The sequence below is a fragment of the Syngnathoides biaculeatus genome, chromosome 13 (assembly GCF_019802595.1).
Source record: "Syngnathoides biaculeatus isolate LvHL_M chromosome 13, ASM1980259v1, whole genome shotgun sequence".
Taxonomy (NCBI): domain Eukaryota; kingdom Metazoa; phylum Chordata; class Actinopteri; order Syngnathiformes; family Syngnathidae; genus Syngnathoides; species Syngnathoides biaculeatus.
In genome coordinates this window covers 26264979-26284755 of record NC_084652.1, presented here as the reverse complement: position 1 = coordinate 26284755, position 19777 = coordinate 26264979, and the positions used below count along the sequence as shown (strand labels likewise).

At 43.3% G+C, this 19777-nt stretch overlaps 1 protein-coding gene across 4 annotated transcripts in view; it reads left to right on the top strand.

Annotated features, from left to right (window-relative positions):
* The window catches only part of sdr16c5a (short chain dehydrogenase/reductase family 16C, member 5a), a 65214-nt gene that overhangs the window by 42292 nt on the left and 3145 nt on the right, over positions 1–19777 (top strand). For 2 of the 4 annotated variants that reach the window (XM_061838809.1, XM_061838813.1), the window contains exon 6: positions 14578–14703. The exons of 1 other annotated variant lie outside the window; for it this stretch is intronic. In XM_061838809.1, coding sequence (XP_061694793.1) covers positions 14578–14703 — 126 coding nt within the window. Of the gene's footprint in view, positions 1–14577; positions 14704–15118; positions 15866–19777 lie in introns of those variants that run through there. One more of the 4 variants, XM_061838810.1, reaches the window with a different exon arrangement.

The following is a 19777-nucleotide window of genomic DNA, read 5'->3' as shown; positions in this document are numbered from 1 at the left end:
TCATGTGTTGTTTTGGAAAATGTGGAGGTCACTATATGGGAAACGCTGAATGATACAGTTCCTTGCAAACCACATAAATCACAATTCTGATCAATGTTGTTGAGTTGTAGAGCTTACCCATCGTGAAATTGAGCATTCCTGCCTTTCAGTAATCGATGACTTATTCTTTGTGTATGAATTCCTTGTGTCAATGTTGTGAAATTTATATTAACCAGTGTACATGCTCCAAAATAACAATTTTTGAAGCTGCCAAGATCCTGTATCAAAACCAATAATCACAGTCTTCAAATACATGATCCTCCGTCATTTTGGAAATGACAGCACCAGGACATGCCATTGCAAGTGTGTGCCCTGACCTAATAGTTAATGAAACATAAGCATGAATTGGAGATGCATTCCTTTATCAGTCCTCTTCAAACTGTGATTGGACCAGTTTTACCGATTCACTACTGGTGCCATCTTTGATGGAAAGTAATCATCTTTTTTTCCAACCGCTTATCTTCACAGGTGGGAGGGCACCTATCTTATTTGATTTTGGCGATAGGTGGGGTACACCCTGAACTGGTTGCCAGCCAATCACAGAATCCATCCTTTGTCTGGTTCACAACCACTAGTCATAGCACTAGCTTACTCAGCTACGTAACATTTTGTTACCGGCTTGCAAACCATCTCATTAAAATTATGAAATATACCAAGCAAGCCTGACATGAATATCCTATCCTGAGCACCAGTGATCATAAGTCATGTTTTTTCATCCCATTTTCTTCTTATAATACGGTCAGTGTGATCCACTCATGTTGTTATCCCCATGGTAACAAGTATATCCGGTCGCGTTTGAAATGACCAAAACAAAAAAAAAACAATGAAAGAAATGGGACATGATGGTATCGGAATACAAGATTTTATTGCAGTAGTCTGACATAGTGCAACCATGAAAGTGCGATTGTACGCATTACATACCATCCCTTTTGCAACACTGCTGTAAAATCCTGTCGTGTGGTTTGTACTTCATGCATGTTTTTTGACCGGGCTATACAGAGAGCGCTGGACCTTTTTGTTTCTTCAGACAGTAAATTTTTGTCACGGTCCTGCCGGTCCCTGTCTTGCCTGTGCCAGTCCCCGACACAGCACACACACCTGCAGCAATCAGTGAGGCGCACACCTGCACCTCTTTCCCCGTAATTAGGGCAGATACAAATGGGACTTCTCGTACGGTCTGGCCTTTTCCAGATCGTTGCCTCATGTCTCGTTCCCGTACTCTTGTGATTCCGTTCTTGATCTCCTGTGTACTGACCCCTGCCCGCCCACTGACCTGTCTCCGATGTCTGACGACCTTGATACTGCTGCTCCCGTTGACTGCCTGCCTGATCCCTGACACTGGACTGAATGAAAACGTTTCTCAAACTCCCTCTGCGTCTCCCGAGTCGTGGATTTGGATCCAACCCCATGTTCTGGTAGTGACAGAACGATCTGGCCATAATATGGACCCAGCCGACTCAGCTGCTATCTGTCAGTCCCTACAGATTCAAGGCAGACGTATCGCCAAGCAGGAAGCCTCTCTCCAAGTGAGTAATCACCAGTTACAGGAGATATGTTCTCGGCAGGACTCCTGGTTCACGTCCATGTACAGCACTGCCGATGCCAGTTCGACATCAGCCACCACCGCCCAAGCCCAAGTCCGTACAAGGCCACTCTCCTGCCAGTTACGGACGCCCAGCAGACTGTGCACGCCACTCTCCAGCCCGAGCGGTTCTCCGGAGACACTGGTAATATTAAACCCTCGCCCAGTGTGATCTCCATTTAAAATTGCAGCCCTCTACCTTCCCTACTGACAGCTCCCGGATAGCCTTCGTGATATCCTACCTGACGGGAAGAGCAGAGGCCTGGGCCACAGCCGAATTGAGCCATGGTTATGATACCTGCAACCCCTCAACCTGATCTGTGTGTGCTGTAACGCAGGTATTCGAATAAGCTTCCCTGGAGGGTGAGGCGGCAGCTGCTTTAGTCTCGCTCCGGCAGGGGCAACATAGAGTTGCGGATTACACCATTGTGTTCTTCATCCGAGCGGCAGAGAGCCGGTGAAATGAGGGAGCACTCCTCGACGCATTCTTTCAGGGGCTCTCGCCCGGGTTTCAGAGCCACCTTGTTGCAGTGGAACTGCCCACCAACCTGGACTCGCTCATTGCCATTGTCTTGAGGATCAATCAGAAATTCACTATACAGGGGAGGGTCAACGCCAGATCGTTGCCTCATGCCTTGTTCCTGAACTCTTGTGATTCCGTTCCTGATCTCCTGTGTACCGAACCCTGCCCGCGCGCAGACCTGCCTCCGAGGCCTGATGACATTGATACTGCTGCTCCCGTTGACTGCCTGCCTGATCCCCGATACTGGACTGATTAAAAACATTTCCCGAACTGCCTCTACGTCTCTCGAGTCGTGCATTTGGGTCCAACCCTGTGTTCTGGTTGTGACATTTTATTTCTGTTTTTCAACAGAGATAGGAAGTGCGTTAAGGTGTTTTCTCAATGTTTTTTCAAGCTGACAGACAGTGTCAACAGTGTTATTGAGTGCTTATATTTTAAACAATACCAATTTTGTAAAATAAAGTTTTTGAATTATTTACAAAATTTTGTTGAAAAATTACCTTTAACAACCTCTGTGTGATAACTTTGCATAACACTTGGATGTAAGTCGAAATCTAGTTGTCTTCTTCGTGGCGTAAGGCAGAAATCAGTTCGAGAGGGAAGATCTGCTTCAGCATCCTTTATTATCAAGTCGCAAATCTTATAGCATTTTTTATTTGTGGTTAAAAAAAAAAAGCCCAGAAATTGTTTTATTTTGTCAAAAATTACTATTTGCTGTTATGACCAGAACACAAGGCTGAACCCAAAATGCACAACTAACGAGACCAAATACAGTTCGGGAAGCATGTTTATTCAGTCCAAGGTCCGTACACAGGCAGGCAGTCCAAACAAGCAGCAGTGTCAAAATAATTAGGTGGGAGGCAGGATGATCAACGAGGCAGGGTTCGGTACACAGAGCATCATAAACATTGGCATGGAGTTGTGGGAACGTGACACGAGATGACAACGATCTGCCAAGGACCAGCTCTCACGCGTGGGAACATATCAGTGCCGTAATTAGCAAGATGAGAAACAGGTGGGTGCATATGCTCATTGGAGCAGGTGTGCACCGGGTCGAGGAAAGACACAACCATGACAGTACCCCTACCCTAACGGCTGGCCCAGGGCCCTCAGGATGCACGGCATGTAAGTACCTGATGAGCGAGGGGTCGAAAATGAACTAGGAAGGAATCAACGACCGCTCCTCGGGATTGTAACCTTCCCAGTCAACCGGAAACTGCACAACCCCTCCCCCGATGGTGCGACGACAGGAGCCAACATACAGTGTAGACCGGACCCCCGTCCATGATACAGGGAGGAGGAGGGGGCCTAGCAGGCGGGACCAGCAAAGACACTTGAACAGGCTAACATGAAGGTTGGGTGAACCAGCATCGACTTCGGAAGTCTCAATTTCATGGTGATTGAATTGATAACCTTTGAAATCGGGAACAGTCCAACAAACCTGGGAGCGAGCTTCCGTGATTCCACTCTGAATAGAAACCCCTGAGCTGACTGCCAGACTTGCTGATCCACCCTGTTGACTGGTGCTGGCACCCTCTTACGGTCCACCGCAGCCTTAAAAGAGTGCCCCTTGCGCAGTAGCATCTGTCGGGGTCGCTCCATGGGTTCTTTTGCAGTGCCTCACAACGGCCAACGCACCAATGAGTTGGAGTCTCCAGACTGGAAAAGAGAGGGTGGATAACCATGCATAACATGAAAGGGACATCCCAGTGGAATCTGAGGGAAGAGAGTTATGCGAACATTCTACCCGGATTAGCAGTTGGCTCCATGAGCGCGGGTCACGAGAAGTGAGGCATTGGAGCCCCATCTCCAGGTCCTGATTTATGCAGTTGGCAGGGCCATTGGCTTCCGGGTGATTGCCCAAGGAAAGGCTCAAGCCCCTATTAGGGAACAAAATTTGTTCCAGAACTGGGAAAAGAACTGGGGGCCGCTGGCGAAACCATACTTAACCAACCATCAAAATATACTTCACTATAGGTTAGTCATCATAACGTCGGCCATCTGTTTTGTGAAGGTGACTTTTGGCAGTGGAATGAAGTGAAACACCACTCATGATTTTCCTGGCTGTGTGCTTCGGGTCATTGTTATGTTGAAAGACCCAGCCACGACCCATCTTCAATGCTTTGACTGAGGGAAAGAGGTTGTTCCCCAAAATCTCACAATACAATGGCCGCAGTCATCCTCTCCTTTAACAGTGTAGTCAGCCTGTCCCGTGTGCAGAACAAAACCCCCGAACCATAATGCTACCAAACCCATGCTTCACAGTAGGATGGTGTTTATGTGATGGAACTCATCATTCGTCTTCCCCCAAACACGGTAAGTGGAATTATGACCAAAAAGTTCCATTTTGGTCTCATCTGACCACAAAACTTTCTGTCATGACTCCTCTGTATCATCCAAATGGTCATTGACAAACTTAAAACGGGGATTGACATGTGCTGGTTTAAGCAGGGGAACCTGCCATGCATGATTTCAAACCATGATCTCTTATTGTATTACCAACAGTCACCTTGGAAACGGTGGTCCCAGCTCTTTTCAGCTCATTGACCAATTCCTGTCATGTAGTCCTGGGCTGATTCCTCACCTTTCTAAGGATCATTGAGGGCCCACGAGGTGATATCTTGCCTGAGGCCCCACTCCGATTGAGATTGACCGTCATGTTTAGCTTCTTCCATTTTCTAATGATTACTCCAACAGTGGACCTTTTTTCACCAAGCTGCTTGCCATTTTCTCTGTAGCCCTTTCCAGCCGTGTGGGGTTGTACAATTTTTTTCTCTGGTGTCTTTGGAAAGGTCTTTGGTCTTGGCCATGTTACAAGTTTGAGTCTTACTGATTGTATTGGGTGGACAGGTGTCTTTATGCAGCTTACAACCTCACACAGGTGCATTTGATTCAGGATAATAAATGGAGTGGAAGTGAAATTTCAAAGGTGGACTAACAGCTGACAGCTGAGGGTCAGAATTCTAGCTGATAGACAGGTGTTCAAATACTTATTTGAAGTAAAAAAATCATACATAGTGATTTCTGTATTTCATTTTATTTTTTTAGATAATCTCTCTCACAGTGGAAATGAACCCATGATGAAAATTTCAGACCCCTCCATGATTTCTAAGTGGGAGAACTTGCAATATAGCAGGGTGTCCATCCAGCCATCCATTTTCTCTGCCGCCTATCCTCACTCCCGCTGGGAGTGCTGGAGCAACGGGCAAGAGGCGGGGTACACCCTAAATTGGTTGCCAGCCAATTGCAGGCCACACCGAGACAAACTTTCACAATCTCACCTCGGGGCAATTTAGAGTGTCCAATTAATGTTGCATGTTTTTGGGATGTAGGAGGAAACCAGAGTGCCCGGAGAAAACCCACGCAGGCACGGGGAGAACATGCAAACTACACAGGTGTGTGTGAATGAGAGGGATGGAGGCAAAAAGTGATACTGCAGGGAGAAGAGATGGTGAGGGTCGATGACCTCAAATACTTGGGGTCCAGTCCAGAGCAATGGTGAGTGTTGTAAGGAAGTGAAGAAATGGATCCAAGCAAGTTGGAACAGCTGGCGGAATGTGTCTGGTGTGCAATGTCACAGAAGCGTCCGCTAGGATTGAAGGGCAAAGTTTATAAAATAGTGGTCAGGCCAGCTGTTTTCTACGAATTAGAGACAGTGTCATTGAAGACACAACAGGAAACAGAGCTGGAGGTGGTAGAAATGAAGATGTTAAGCAGGTTGGATAGCATCAGAAATGAGCTCATTTGAGGGACAGCCAAACTTAGATGTTTTGGAAACAAGATTCGAGAGAGCAGACTTTGATGGTTTGGACATGTCCAGAGGCGAGAAAGGGAGTATATTTATAGAAAGGTGCTATGGATGGAGCTGCCAGCCAAAAGAGTGAGAGGAAGACCAAAGAGAAGGTTGATGGATGTTGTGAGGGAAGACATGAGGTTCAGTTGATGTTCGTGAAGAAGATTCAGGAGATTGGCTTTCATGGAAAATTATCACACGCACGTGATGGATCTGCCATTGGATTGGTATAGGCTTGAAAGAGGTGGTCTTTGTGGTTTGTTCCTTAGCCTGAGCAGGTGGCTGCACCTCCACCCACCTTCTGCTTCCTCTTCTTCCTGTGCCGTTGAATCAGTAGCAGCTTGATGGCCACATGTGTAAAAACATACAAGGGATTTTTTCCGGCAGTCGGTGCTGCCCTTGTACGACATTCATTCCGAACAAAGAACAAGAGAGCAACACAGCAACAAGAACAAACAACAGACATTTCTGCTGATAGGAACTATTCCTTATAAGAGTCGTGCAAGATGTAAAGTCTTCTTCATTTAGAACAGGTAAGTGTTAACGTCCCACATTATAGACCAGTGCAGCAGTCGGCAACCCGCGGCTCCGGAGCCTCATGCGGCTCTTTCATCCTTATAATGCGGCTCTGATTGGCTTGGGAAAATAAATTACTAAAAAAATTTTTTTGTATTTAATTGAAGTGCGTTTTATTTGTGTTAGTTTTTATATTATTTTAGTTCTAAATTTGAAGATTGTGATCTTGAAATATTAAAATATTAATTAAATTATTTGATATTATTTTTTCGTCGCTCAAAATAGACGTCACACTGCGGAAGCAGGTATACCCGCTGAAACGCCGTCTATTTTGAGCGACTTTCAAGCCCGGCAAAGCCAATGGAGAAACATGCTGCGGTAAAGTAGTAGAAGTTTTTTTTTTTCTTCATTTTAGATGTGCGGCTCCCAGTGTTTTCTTTTCCGTGGAAACTGGGTTCAAATGGCTCTTTCGGTGTCAAAGGTTGCCGACCGCTGGACCAGTGCAATGTCAATTGTGCAAAGGGACCAGTTTAAAGTGAACAAAATGTAATACAAAATTAAAAAAAAAATGTAAAAAAAAATCATGTATATATAGAGATATTTTTCTCATACTAATCCTGATTGGACCAGCAGGATGTGAGTTTCCTAACATGGCAGAAGGCAGAAAAATAGTAGGTTCACTGATCAAGAATTAAATGACTTAATTGCCAGAGGGAAAAAACAGTTCAAAACCTACTTTTGACTTTCATTGATCTGTAGTGCTTTCCCGATGGAAGGAGCTGGAAGAGCTGGTGGCCAGGATGTGGAGGATCCGAAAGGATCCTGCCTGCTCTGGACCTAGTTTTACGTTGTGTGCAAATCCTTAATATTGGGTAGCATGGTGCTGATGATCCGTTCAGCAGTTTTGATTTTCTGTTGTGGTCTGAGTTTGTCTTTTATTGTGGCGGCCCCAAACCAAACTGTGGTGGAGGTACATAGTACTAATTGGACGACCACTGTGTAAAACTATCCCAGCAGCTATTGTGACAGGCCGTCCTACCTCAGAAGGACATCTTTTGCTGGGCTTTTTTGAGGATGGAGTTCGTCCCCCACTTCAGGTCCTCTGAGACTGTGATTCCCAAGAACATGAAGGTCTTGACGGTTGAGGCAAGACAGTTGGACACCGTCAGGGGCAGCTGTGGTGAAGGATGCCCCCTGAAGTCCACAATCATCTCTACAGTCTTTGGAGTGTTCAACGCCAGGTTGTGTTGACCACACTAAAGCTCTTTTCTTGCCACTTTCTGTCCACAGTCGTTCTTGTGGTGCAAGAAGAGCAGAGGGGAGTGGGCACAACCTTGGGGTGGCCCGGCGCTGATAGAGCGCGTGAATGAGGTGGTGTCCCCCAGCCTCACGTGCTGTGTCCTGCCCATCAGGAATTTGCTGATCCAATGGAATGGAGCTGCCAGACCTAAGAGTGAGAAGACTAGAGAGAAGGTTGAGGAATGTTGTGAGGGAAGACATGAGGGGAGTAGGTTTTAGAAAAGAAGATGCAGGAGGATCTCCTTCTTGGATTTCTCCCCCTGTTCTTTCGTACTATCCCATTGTAGTTTAGAATTGTCCCTTAGGTGTCATCACTATACCAGTGTCGTGTGTCAACCATTCAACCAAAGGGCCCACTTCCAAAGTAGGACTTGCCGTCTCTCTCTCTCTCTCTCTCTCTCTCTCTCTCTCTCTCTCTCGCTCTATCTGTTGTGTCTAACAAGATTTCGAAGCAGCTCGGACAAGTCAGCATATTTTTTTTATAGTGGCTGGCCGATTTTGCATTTACATCTCCTAATTGATATTCTTTGTCTCTTGTGCCAGTATATTTACGATAGTATCATATGTATTACAAGGATGTATTATCCTATTTATATTCGGTCCTGTTGTTTATATTAATCTCTCTGTCCACCATTGAATCCACTCATGGTTTCCCTCTTTCATCACCGGGGCTGGAGGATGAGGAATGATAGCCCCCAACATCACCTCATCTTTCTTCCCAACCGTCTCTGATATTTCTGAAAAGTAAACACTATATTCAGCAATAATTTTCTCCATCTTTTCCAGAACTTCCTCAAGTGGTGTGGAAGCATTCATTTTCTCAAATCTTTCTCTCACTGATTTTAACCACTTGTTTGTAACCCCTGCATGGTGTATAACCTGCACGGGTGATTTGTGTCATCATTGGAATTTGGGTGAAGACACCCAACTGGGTTGCCTTCTGCTGGTTGGGCTGATGCTGCCTTGGTTCCTAGCGGTTTGTAGTTATAGAGTGAGCTCTTTCTCATTCAAAGCCTCCCGTGGTGACTAGGATAGGGATGTAATACAACTCCTGGTTAACTAAAGTTACATATTGTAACTTTCCACTTTAATTCTGGCCTCTGAAAGTAGGATCAGTTGATGGCGTCCCTTTTCAGTCCTCAACGCTTTGTTTTTGGAACTCCTAAGCATTCTCTGAGTGTACCCAATCTAAATCCTGGAACCGTCCTTGAACCTCTCTGAAATTGTTTATAAATTAATATCTACTCATTGAAACAAACTCTTCAGAGAGGGAGCTGTTATTCAACTGTTCTACTCCCCTCCCAAGAATTCTGTTCCAATTTCCTTTTCTTGTATTTTGCCTTAATTTAGAATTTTCTGCGCAAAATGGAAAAAAAATAATACTAAACTAACAGAGCCATGTAACTTCTTACAGGGAGAATACAACAACTGTTTATTTAAAATAATTAGTCCATCTTGCATATACCTATAGATCAGTGGTCCCCAACCACCGGGCCGCGGATCGGTACCGCTCTGTGGAGGAATTGGTTCCAGACCGCCGAAGAAATAATTAACTAGTTATGTTTGTCATTATCCATGTCTGAACAATCTTTTATTTCGAAAAATGACTGGATTCTCTTGGTTACATCTTGGTTACTTCAGCGCCAAAATTTAAGGCCACAAGCTAGCAAAATGAGTAAGAAATACGTCTTTGGAAAGTTTGTTTTCAAAGGGGAAAAGGCCCAGTGAAGAGACAGAATAAGAGCCTACAAGTTCCAAGAAAAGTTATCAACCATATCAAAGCACACACCCTTAACTCACACCTTTTTGAGGAGCTTTGTGAGTAAAATGGGCGCGGACCACACAAGGCTTCTCTTATACATGGAAATGAGAAGTTATCCAAGGGAAATTGCTCGCAAGAGTGTTTGAATTACGAGAGCCGCTGCAAAGATTTCTCTCAGAAAAGAACTCGTCAGTCGCAGCACATTTCAGTAGAGGGGGCTATAATTCTACAAAATACCTGGAATTCAAATTCACCACATACCCATAAAAACTACATTTTTCAACATCATTTTCATTTAGAGTTGGCTTCTCGTGGCTACTGGCATATATGTGAAAACTGCAGCATGCAGCAGAAAGCCAAGCCAACTCATCTATTTCTAATGAAGGATGCCCGTTTTGGTGCGCTTTCAAAATCATGTGCCATTACTGGGATGATTTCAGGATATTCCTGAGTAGCCATGAGTACATTACCAACAAGCTAGCCTCCCTTGTTCGAGATGCGTTAGCTCTTGAATATGTCAAAGTGGTTATTGCTGTTGTTGCTGCCTTTGGCTTGGACCTTGTTTCTCCATATCATGCAAAGACTATTTCAAGCAAAGCAACACATACAAGCCTTGCATAATACTTTCCATCACTCCACAGTGATCTCCAGAACACAGAAGTTGATGACGAATTCTTCTGTTTCCAGCAACCTACTTTCAGTGGAATTTCTCAGATTCTCTTAGTAGTCAAGGCAAACTACAAGCTTGATGGAGTCGAATCTGTCAAAGAGATGGCAACTACAAATACCAAAGAATGTGTATCTTTGGCAAACAGAATTCTTCCCAAAATGGCTTATGTCCTTGGCATGCAGAGTGGCAAATATTATGATTTTGGAGGATATGAGAAAGAATATCCAATGTTTGTACAGGCCCAGAATATCGACAAGGCTCCTGTTCACAACTTGCAGTTGGAAAGGCAGTGTGGAGATGCAGATCAGCGGCTAAAGAAGAAGCCTAGTTTGGACACTGTATCTTGTGGCAATATACTAAAGCTGACTAAAGACTTGCGCCAAAAAGATGCTTCAAGTGATTTCCGTATAATGGGCCCAGTGGTCAAGATTATGGATAATATTACTGCAGACTGGAACAAACACCAACAGGATCTTAGAGCTGCTGGGCTTAATAAGAAGGAAGCTAATCTGCTGTACGTTGAGAACAGAAAACTAAATATTTTGGAGAGACTGAAGGACCCAGGGGGACCATTCACAGCAGCTGAACATGTTGATGAGTACCTTCAGATTACAGCAGATGACCTAAAGACAAAGACCAAGAGAATGAAAGACGGAGTAACATATGCCAGAGATACCTCAGTGTCACTACCCAGAACAAGCCATGTCTTCAGGATGTTCAACACTGAAGGTCGAAAGCGGAAGATCCTGACTCCTGAACATGTGCACCCGCCCGCCTTCGGCCACCACCGCCACGCTGGTCGATCGGGAGAGGCTGGCTGCTTGAAAAGTCGATAGTAAGTGAGTTTCTTTCGGCTTGTCCCGTGAGTGATTGCCACAGCGTGAAATCTCAGATGAAACGCTCATATTTGTTTGGCACAGTTTTTATGCTGGATCTTGGGGGGAAAAAAAATCTGGGCACCCCTGAGTTACATTGAAAACTATTCTGGGATATAACACATGTAATGTTTCAGTATCTAAATATAATAAGTATGAGATGATTTAAGAGATGATCAACCACAGCAAACAGCACGGGTATTGTTGAGGTTCTTGCGGATGATTTCACAAAAGTATTTCTGTCTAGCCCTAACGAATACTTGGTTATACTGTCTGTCTAGGGCCCCATAGCTCAGTGGTTGGAGCACTGGTTTGGTAAACCAGGGGTTGTGGGTTCGTATCCCACTGGGGACTCCACTCCCTGAGAAGGGTTGCGTCAGGAAGAGGATCTAGCATAAAAATTGTGCCAAACATATATGTGCGTTCATCTGAGATAACACGCTGTGGCCACCCCGAGAGGGACAAGCTGAAAGAACAACAACTGTCTGTTGAGGTAATGGTCAATTTGGAATTTAATTTTTCTCCACTTGTGTTCTCTTTTCCTATACTTTGATTTTGAGCTCTTGACCATCATTGTGCTCCTCCACGGTGTTCTAGGTCACCTCTGGATGGTCTTGGGTTTAACAGGAGCGACAGTATTTATGGCATTTGTGATTTTCAAAGTGTAATTTTCCAAAAGTTCATCAACTGTCCCAGCAGTTCAGCTTCATGTTCATTAAGGGAAAAAGCACGGCGTATTTTCCTAACTTTGAAAGAGCAGAAATGAGAGGATGCAGAGGAGAAATTTATCGCTAGCAACAGCTACCTGCACTTGCTCACTTAGCAATAGCTGAGCACAGCCTCCCTTCATTCTTCATCATCCCAACCTCACTTTCCTTATAATAAGTTAAGCATCTTGTATTTCTTACTGTAGTGTAGTTTTTCATACAGAGTACCCATACCCACCCATTTTCCGAGCCGCTTATCCTCACGAGGGTTGCTTGAATGCTGAAACCAATCCCAGCGGTCATTGTAAATTTTGACTTGAACTGTAAAATCAGACTTAAGCCGAAATTCGAGTTAAGTCACTACTGTAGGAATGGATCTCAGTCGTAGCCTGAGGACCCCCTGTACTCTCATTTATATATATTTTCCTAATAGACATAGATGTCTGAACTTTTGGAAAAATCTGTAATTCAAAAAATACACAAAAATGGTCATGTCCTTAACCGTGTCCTTAATGTAAGTCAATTAGAATTGCAACATCCTTCGAGAAGACTGGGTCTAAGATGTGACCTTGAGTGTGAATTGAACTCATAATATGTTGAAAGCGGTCAAATGTGTCTAATATGGCACAAAGTTATTTGGATGTTTTTTTTTCCACGTTATTGTCAACATGAATGTTAAAGCCCCACTGACATGAAATGCATTATTTGTTATAGAATGCTATTCAGAAAAAAAGGTAGCCGGAATGGACCCATCCGTTTTTTCACCGCAAAACATGATTTTGGGGTATATGTCTTTTTGTAACTCCCGTCATGAAAATCTTCTCAAGGGATTTGTTTTGGAGAAGAAGGAGAAAGTGACGTTAACAGCAGCAGCACACTCAGGCGGGCTCGTGTGTTTATACCTGTTTTACCAGCTGGAAGGTAGCTCTTTGTTCCTTCGTGTTAGCCAAAATGCCGGCTCGTTGTATTGGTGGATGTTGCTGGAATACTCGTGAGAATGGATTTTCTCTTCATATGTTTCCAAGAGACCCGGTTTATCGTAAAAAATGGATTGAACAGGTGCAAAGGACAAGAGCTTTGTGGGTTCCAAATGACAGGTAGGTGTGCATAAGAGCTATAAAAAAATAGGGGGGGGCGACGCAATCCTCTCAAAACATAAAAGATCTGCGTATGTAAGTTAGGGGTGCTAAACGTGTCGATGTGCACGTCAGTGCCACGTCCGCTGGTCGAAGCGTCCACCGATCACGGCTTTGGCCGGGATGGCTGATCACAGCAGTGAGCTGAAGTGGCTCACGCGGCACCGAGCTGGGCCATTTTACGGCATTGTCGTCGCTCGCAGCTAAGAGCGCCATTGTCGGCGGCGTTGTTTATCTCCGCTCCCGTCAGCGGCGTTCATCTGTCGGTGTTGTTCATTGCCCAGGTGGACGAGCAGACTATGGCTTCGGCCGGAGTGGCTCATCATGGAGCCGACCCAGGCCATTTTACGGTGTTGTCATTGTTCGCAGCTGAGTCGGCGGTGTTGTTCATCCGTCGGCGTTTTTCATCGCCCAGGTGCGACGAATCGACAACGTCGCCAACGATGGCACACTCAGCCGCGAGCAACGACAACGCCATAAAGTGGCCCAGCTCGTCGCTCGCGGCTGAGTACGTTACATACTGTCAGGGAGTCTGTTGTTAGTTAGAAATGATCTGCATATCATCTAAATATGGCTCAAAAGAAGAGTGTAATACTGGCCCGGTCACTTCACGCGATTGTGAGATGTTCTCTTCTTCGAAAAAAAACTTCCCTGTGTCAGATGGGACGTCTGAAAAATCCGAAAATCTCTGTTGTTCCTCTCCCATAGCAGGTGCCACTACATGTTTTCACTGGGGAATGTCCCAGTGTGACATCTGCTGATGACGTAACAGGCAATATGGCTACCACTTTGATGTTGAGTGAGACTTCCACAACTTTGCGCATGGATGACACGCGCTCCGCTCGTATGTTTTTTTGTATATACATTGAAGTGATTAATATATGTATTTTTCATTACAATATCTATTTTAGAATGTTTATAGACATCTTTCTGGGGCTTTAAAGTCCCCTGTTATAACAAAATAGTTGTACTCAGTACAAATAACTGACAACAGTTCTGAAAACTCCTCCATAAATTTTCTTTTGTATCTTGGTTGTCTATAAATTAATAAAACAATAGCTTTTGGTCACCTTTAACTAAAAACACAGATATTCAAAAGAACTAAAATCACCCAGTATAATTTCTTGACATCGAAAGAATGATTTAAAAACAAGAGCAATACTACCACCCTTTTTTCATGTTTGACACGTGTTCATAAAATGAAAATCTGAATGTGTTGCCTCATTTAAAATGGTATTACAGCTACATTCTATTAACCATGTTTCATTTAATAAAAAAAAAAAAGTCCTGAACATAGGTTGTAATGATGTCATTAATTAACATTGATTTGTTACCCAGTGACCGGAAAAAGAACTAGTCTCGCAGAGACAGCTGGAGACAATGGTTTGGCAATGGTTTGACGGTGGTTAGACTCATATTATCCTCATTAAGTTGGACAGCTGGAGACAATGGTTTGATAGACTTACATTTTGTACTCACTAAGTTGGAAGTTCTACTTTTTTTATGCCATATCTCATTGACCAACTTTCTGTCCCTTGTAATTACAGGGATGAAAAATACCTGTGCCTTAAGCACAATTCATGGGAGACAATGCATCAATGAAAGATTATGTAACTAAATACAAATGTGACTACAACAAGGAATTGCTGTTGTAATTTTTTCATATCTTCAACAGATGGCCAAGACTGCTCCCAATCCTTGATCCAGGTTATGTTGCCAAGAAGATTACCGAGGCTATCCTTACAGACCAAGTGTTTCTTCTGATCCCAAAGAACATATACATAATTGCTGCCCTTAAGAAGTTAGTTCCTACTCTTTTTGCTAAATTCTACAGAAGTATACAACTTCCATTTATTAGCAGATTTTTTTTCTGTAATATTTAATAACAGTCCCAACAAATGCACCTTAAGAGTACCTACAAAGGAGTACAAATCAGAGCTTGTTTCGTCTTAGCACTTGCAAAGCAGAAAAAAGTAATGTTCACCAGAAAATTATTTCTTGTATTTAATGCACTCTCGAGTATAATATAAAGATTACGAGGAAGATCAACCTAAAAAAATCTGGAAAAAATTTGCTGCTCTCCATGCTCAAGATATGAAGTATTATTCGTACTTAAGTAAATTTTCACGGAAATATAAAGATCTGTGTGCATCTGCTGATGTAATTAATCTCTCCAGTCATCTATTTTCTTGTGCTTATCTTGGGTCGGGTTGCAGAGGCAGCAGTTTAAACAGGAAAGGCCAGACTTCCCTCTCCCCGCCTACTTCGTGAAGATTCCTGCAGGGATCCCAAGAGTTTCTCAGGCCAGCCGGGAGACATAATCTCTTGAGCGTGTCCTGGATTGTCTTCACGGTCTCCTGCCAGTCAGACATGTCCGGAAATCCTCACCAGGGTGCATCCTAACCAGATGCTCGGGGGCCTCTTGATGTGGAAAATCAGCAGTTAGGCTCTGAGCCCCTCCCTGATGACCATGCTTCTCACCCTATATCTTCAGCCCAATACACACAGACAATCTGGCTGGTTTTGTCCCTATTCTGCCTCTTCGCACGTGAAATGCTAGACAATGTTACAGTAAACAATAACAAAATTATTTTGTTTTAATTGGAGTACAGAAAGTCACAAACAAATCAAATTTGATGTCTTCTAGTGTAGCACTGATTGTCGGCGGTACATTGTTGGGACGTCACCTCCGGTGCACCGCGGTCACATCACTTCCATTTCGCCAGTGTGGCGCCCCCTCCTCACTTTTGCTTGGGAGGAGAATGCGGGATGTGTCTCTCTCTCACTGTCTCCAACTCGTTCTGGTCACATCTCCACAAATTATCTTTATTTACACAGCAAATGAGATAAATAAAGCAACCGTGTGTCAATAAGGAAACGCCAGTTAATGTATGCATATTAAGCATTCCAAAAGAGCATTAAAAACAGTAAAAGTGCAAATATGAGAACTTTTTATACAATTTATTTAATCCAACACACTGTAAAAGGACATAACTTTGTCAATACTTGCTAAAACTCAACAGCTCGTCCCATATTGTCGCATGCTTTTGAAATGTTTAAATTCAACCTTTGCTTGCTGAAAAGCCTCGTCCTAGAGGGGTTGAAGCTTCATTGCAGCTTCAAGTTGTTGATGACAATTCTTTCTGTGGCGCGCCGCTGATTCATTCATGCTATAATGGCATCACAAAACCATAACTTCTGTGGTCTTTGATCACATCCAAAAGTATCACTTTTTGCCGATCCATCAGCTCCCTCTCCTCCTCTTCCACAGTCACCAGAGCTTTTAGTTTTGCAATCCGCTGTCCACAAAACGGAAGAAGCTTCATTTTCAAGGAATCCTCTAATTTTGCATCTTTCTCTTCAGCTTGGGTGTTTCGGCAGCAGCTTTAAGATCAAACAGGAGCGCTTTGGATACATTTTGAATTCGAGAGGTTATGCACACGCAGTCAACAGACCTGGGAAATGGCACAATGGAAGAAGGACGGAGGGAGAACGGGTGATGCTGGGTGGAGCTTTGATGTTGCAGCCAATCACCTCCAAAAGATGGATCTGGCTTTTTTTTTGGGGGGAGGGTGCGGGCGGTGGGGGGCTTTGTAAAGTGATATACATATAGATACATATGTACTGTGAGACGACCTGGCTTTTTTGGGGGGGGATTAAAAAAAAAACCCGCGGTGCACTGAATTCACAATCGGTGATCCGCGAAATAGAGAGGGATTACTGCATAGCAAAACTCTTCATAAAGGATAACCTTCTTCGGGAAACCTGACATTGCACCAGTCATGACGCTTAAAGTTTTTACATGAAACGGAATGAAGTCAATCAAATAAATGGCCTGTACTGATGAACACGGAAATAGTATAGTCTCTATAGGATAATCTTCCCGGTTGTATTTTGACTGGGTGCCGTATTGGCTATGTCCTGTGATGAGTGTGCAGGTGCAAAGTATTGACAGATGAAGAGAAGCGAGGCATTGTTGTTTTGATGTTTGTTTCATGGATCATAGGAATATCTCAGCTTTGTGCAAGGGTTTTAGGGGTTGAATATATCATGCTCTGATTGCAGCCATGTAGGAGTCGAAAGAGTTTCTAAAACTACACCTGAAAAAGTCACTGGTCATTTTCTTGAACAAAATAGCCAAAGGTGTCTGACTAGTAATCTCAGGGCCTGATTTACTAAGAGATCACAAATGGCAGATGCAAAAAAAGGCAGGACTGGCAGGACTGACTGAATTCCATTAGATTCTCCTCCATCTGTGAGTGCCTGGCCAGTAGCCTTTGTTTGAAATTACAGAGGTCAAACGTTTCCTGTAGTTCACCAGGTTTGAACACACTGCAGGAGGGATTTTGGCCCACTCCTCCATACAGATCTTCTTTAGATCAGACAGGTTTCTGGGCTGTCACTGAGAAACACAGAGTTTCAGTTCCCTCCAAAATTTCCTATTGGGTTTAGGTCTGGAGACTCGCTAGGCCATGTCAGAACCTTGATATGCTTCTTACGGACCCACTCCTTGGTTTTCCTGGCTGTGTGCTTCGGGTCATTGTCATGTTGAAATAGGTGTTCTTGGGATGGAACTAATCATTTGTCTTCCTCCAAACATGGTTAGTGGAATTATGACCAAAAAGTTCAATTTTCATCTCATTTGAACATAAAACTTTCTCCCATAACTCCTCTGTATCATCCAAATGGTCATTGGCAAACTTAAGACGGGCCTTCATGTGTGCTGGTTTAAGCAGGGGAACCTTCCGTGGCATGCATAATTTCCAACCATGTTGTCTTTGTGTATTACCAACAGTCACCTTGGAAACGGTGGTCCCAGCTCTATTCAGGTCATTGACCAAGTCCTGTCGTGTAGTCCTGGGCTGATTACTCACCTTTCCAAGGATCATTGAGACCCCACGCGGTGACATCTTGCATGGTGCTCCACTCTGATTGAGATTGAGTGTCATGGTTAGCTTCTTCCATATTCTCGTGATTTGTCCAACAGTGGACCTTTTTTCACCAAGCTGCTTTGCAATTTCTCCGTAGCCCTTTCCAGCCGTGTGAAGTTGTACAATTTTGTCTCTGGTGTCTTTGGACAGCTCTTTGGTTTTGGCCATTTTACAAGTTTGAGTCTTACTGATTGTATGGGGTGCAGAGGTGTCTTTATGCAGCTAACGACCTCATACTCGTGCATCTGATTCAGGATAATACATGGAGTGGAGGTGGTATTTTAAAGGTGGACTAAAATGTCTTTGATTGTCAGAATTCTCGCCAAGACAGGTGTTCAAATATTTATTTGCAGCTGTATCACACAAATCATTAAATCATAGATTGTGATTTGTGGATTTTCCTTTTTAGATTATCTCTCTCAGAGTAGTCATGCTGTTACGTCGCATCTTAGCAACAAGCAATTAAGACTGTGCTCTCACCGGTAAAAAAAGCAAACAGCAAGCAGAGTCCAAAAGCATCGTGTGGTTAAGCTAGCAACAAGTAACATTTAAACAAGTTGAATGTTAAGAAGGTTTAGCTTATCATCTGCTTATAAGGGTCTCTCTAAGTGCTAAGGGTGCGGTTTCGCGGTTGTGTGTACACTATAACAATTACGTTGTTTCTGATTTCATCATATTTATATATCCATTTAGCCAAAGGTTGTTTTTTATACTGCTAAGGTAACAAGGTGAAGTAATTAATTGCAAGTGAAAACAAGTTAATTTGTGCTCCAAGAAAAACTTTTTCTGACATTTACACATCCTGAAATTTGTTGGTAAAATGTAAGGTTAAAGAGGTTGATTTATTAGTAATTACCAATTCCATTTTGATTTGGAAGTATAAACTTAGAAGTAATCTTTATGCTAAAGAAAGTTAACTAGATCAATATGGATTTCTATCTTGATAATGCTGAAGTTATAAAAGTAATCAGCAGTCATATCAAGATCTTAAAGATGCTAATTTAAATTAAAATTCATTAGAAAACAATGACATTTGGCATTGAAACACAAGCTGCTGCTCAAGAGGAACTAAGCAGAAGTCAGAGAGCTTAGAACACTTACAGAAAAAGGCAAAGAGCTCCAAGAAAGCAAATGAAGAAGGCTTTTGAAAGGTTTCACAACTGCCTACAAGAAGTGGAAATCTCTTGTGTGGGACGCTGAAAGAGCATATGATGGAACCCTCCCCAATGAGATACTACAAGACCAAATGACTAAAATACACAATGCTTCATCAGAAGTGAAAGAAGCATATGAAGCACTTCGTCAACATAAGACACCTGATGGTGAGACTTGTCGTCGAGGTGACACGTGATGCTCTCACCAAACAGATCTTGCAATAGGATCTGATGGGAAAGACAGATAAATAAGGCTGAGTTGAGAATGATTCTACAACCTCCCCAAAGATCTAACGTGAACTCAAAGGGAAGTAGGTAAGCAGTAAGTTCAAGCTTAAAATCAGGACATTCAAATCGGTATTCTGTAAAGATACAAGAAGCTGTAGCAGAGTTCGCTGCAACTCAAGCCACTTTGCATGTACTGCAAAAAATGGAATGTAACAAGAGCTTGAAATGCTGGAAAATGAAAACAGAAAAATGTGCTCTTCAGGAAGCTGAAAATGCTGCTAGGCTTAAAAACTCTAGAACATAAGCGAATGCAAATACAGCATTTAGAGGTAGTTAACAACATGAATGCAGCGAAGGCTAGACTGCAAGCCTATACACAAGAAGGAGACTCAGATCAATAAATATCTGAGTGGCTTCATGAAACTGAGCACAAGAAACCTGCATCTAAAGTAAGAAATTTTACAGTGAATTTGAGACTACAAACTAGTTCACATGTTCAACCTGCTGTGTTAAACCCAAATGCGGTAAGGGAGCAGCTTTCTGCCCACCAAGAACAAAGCAC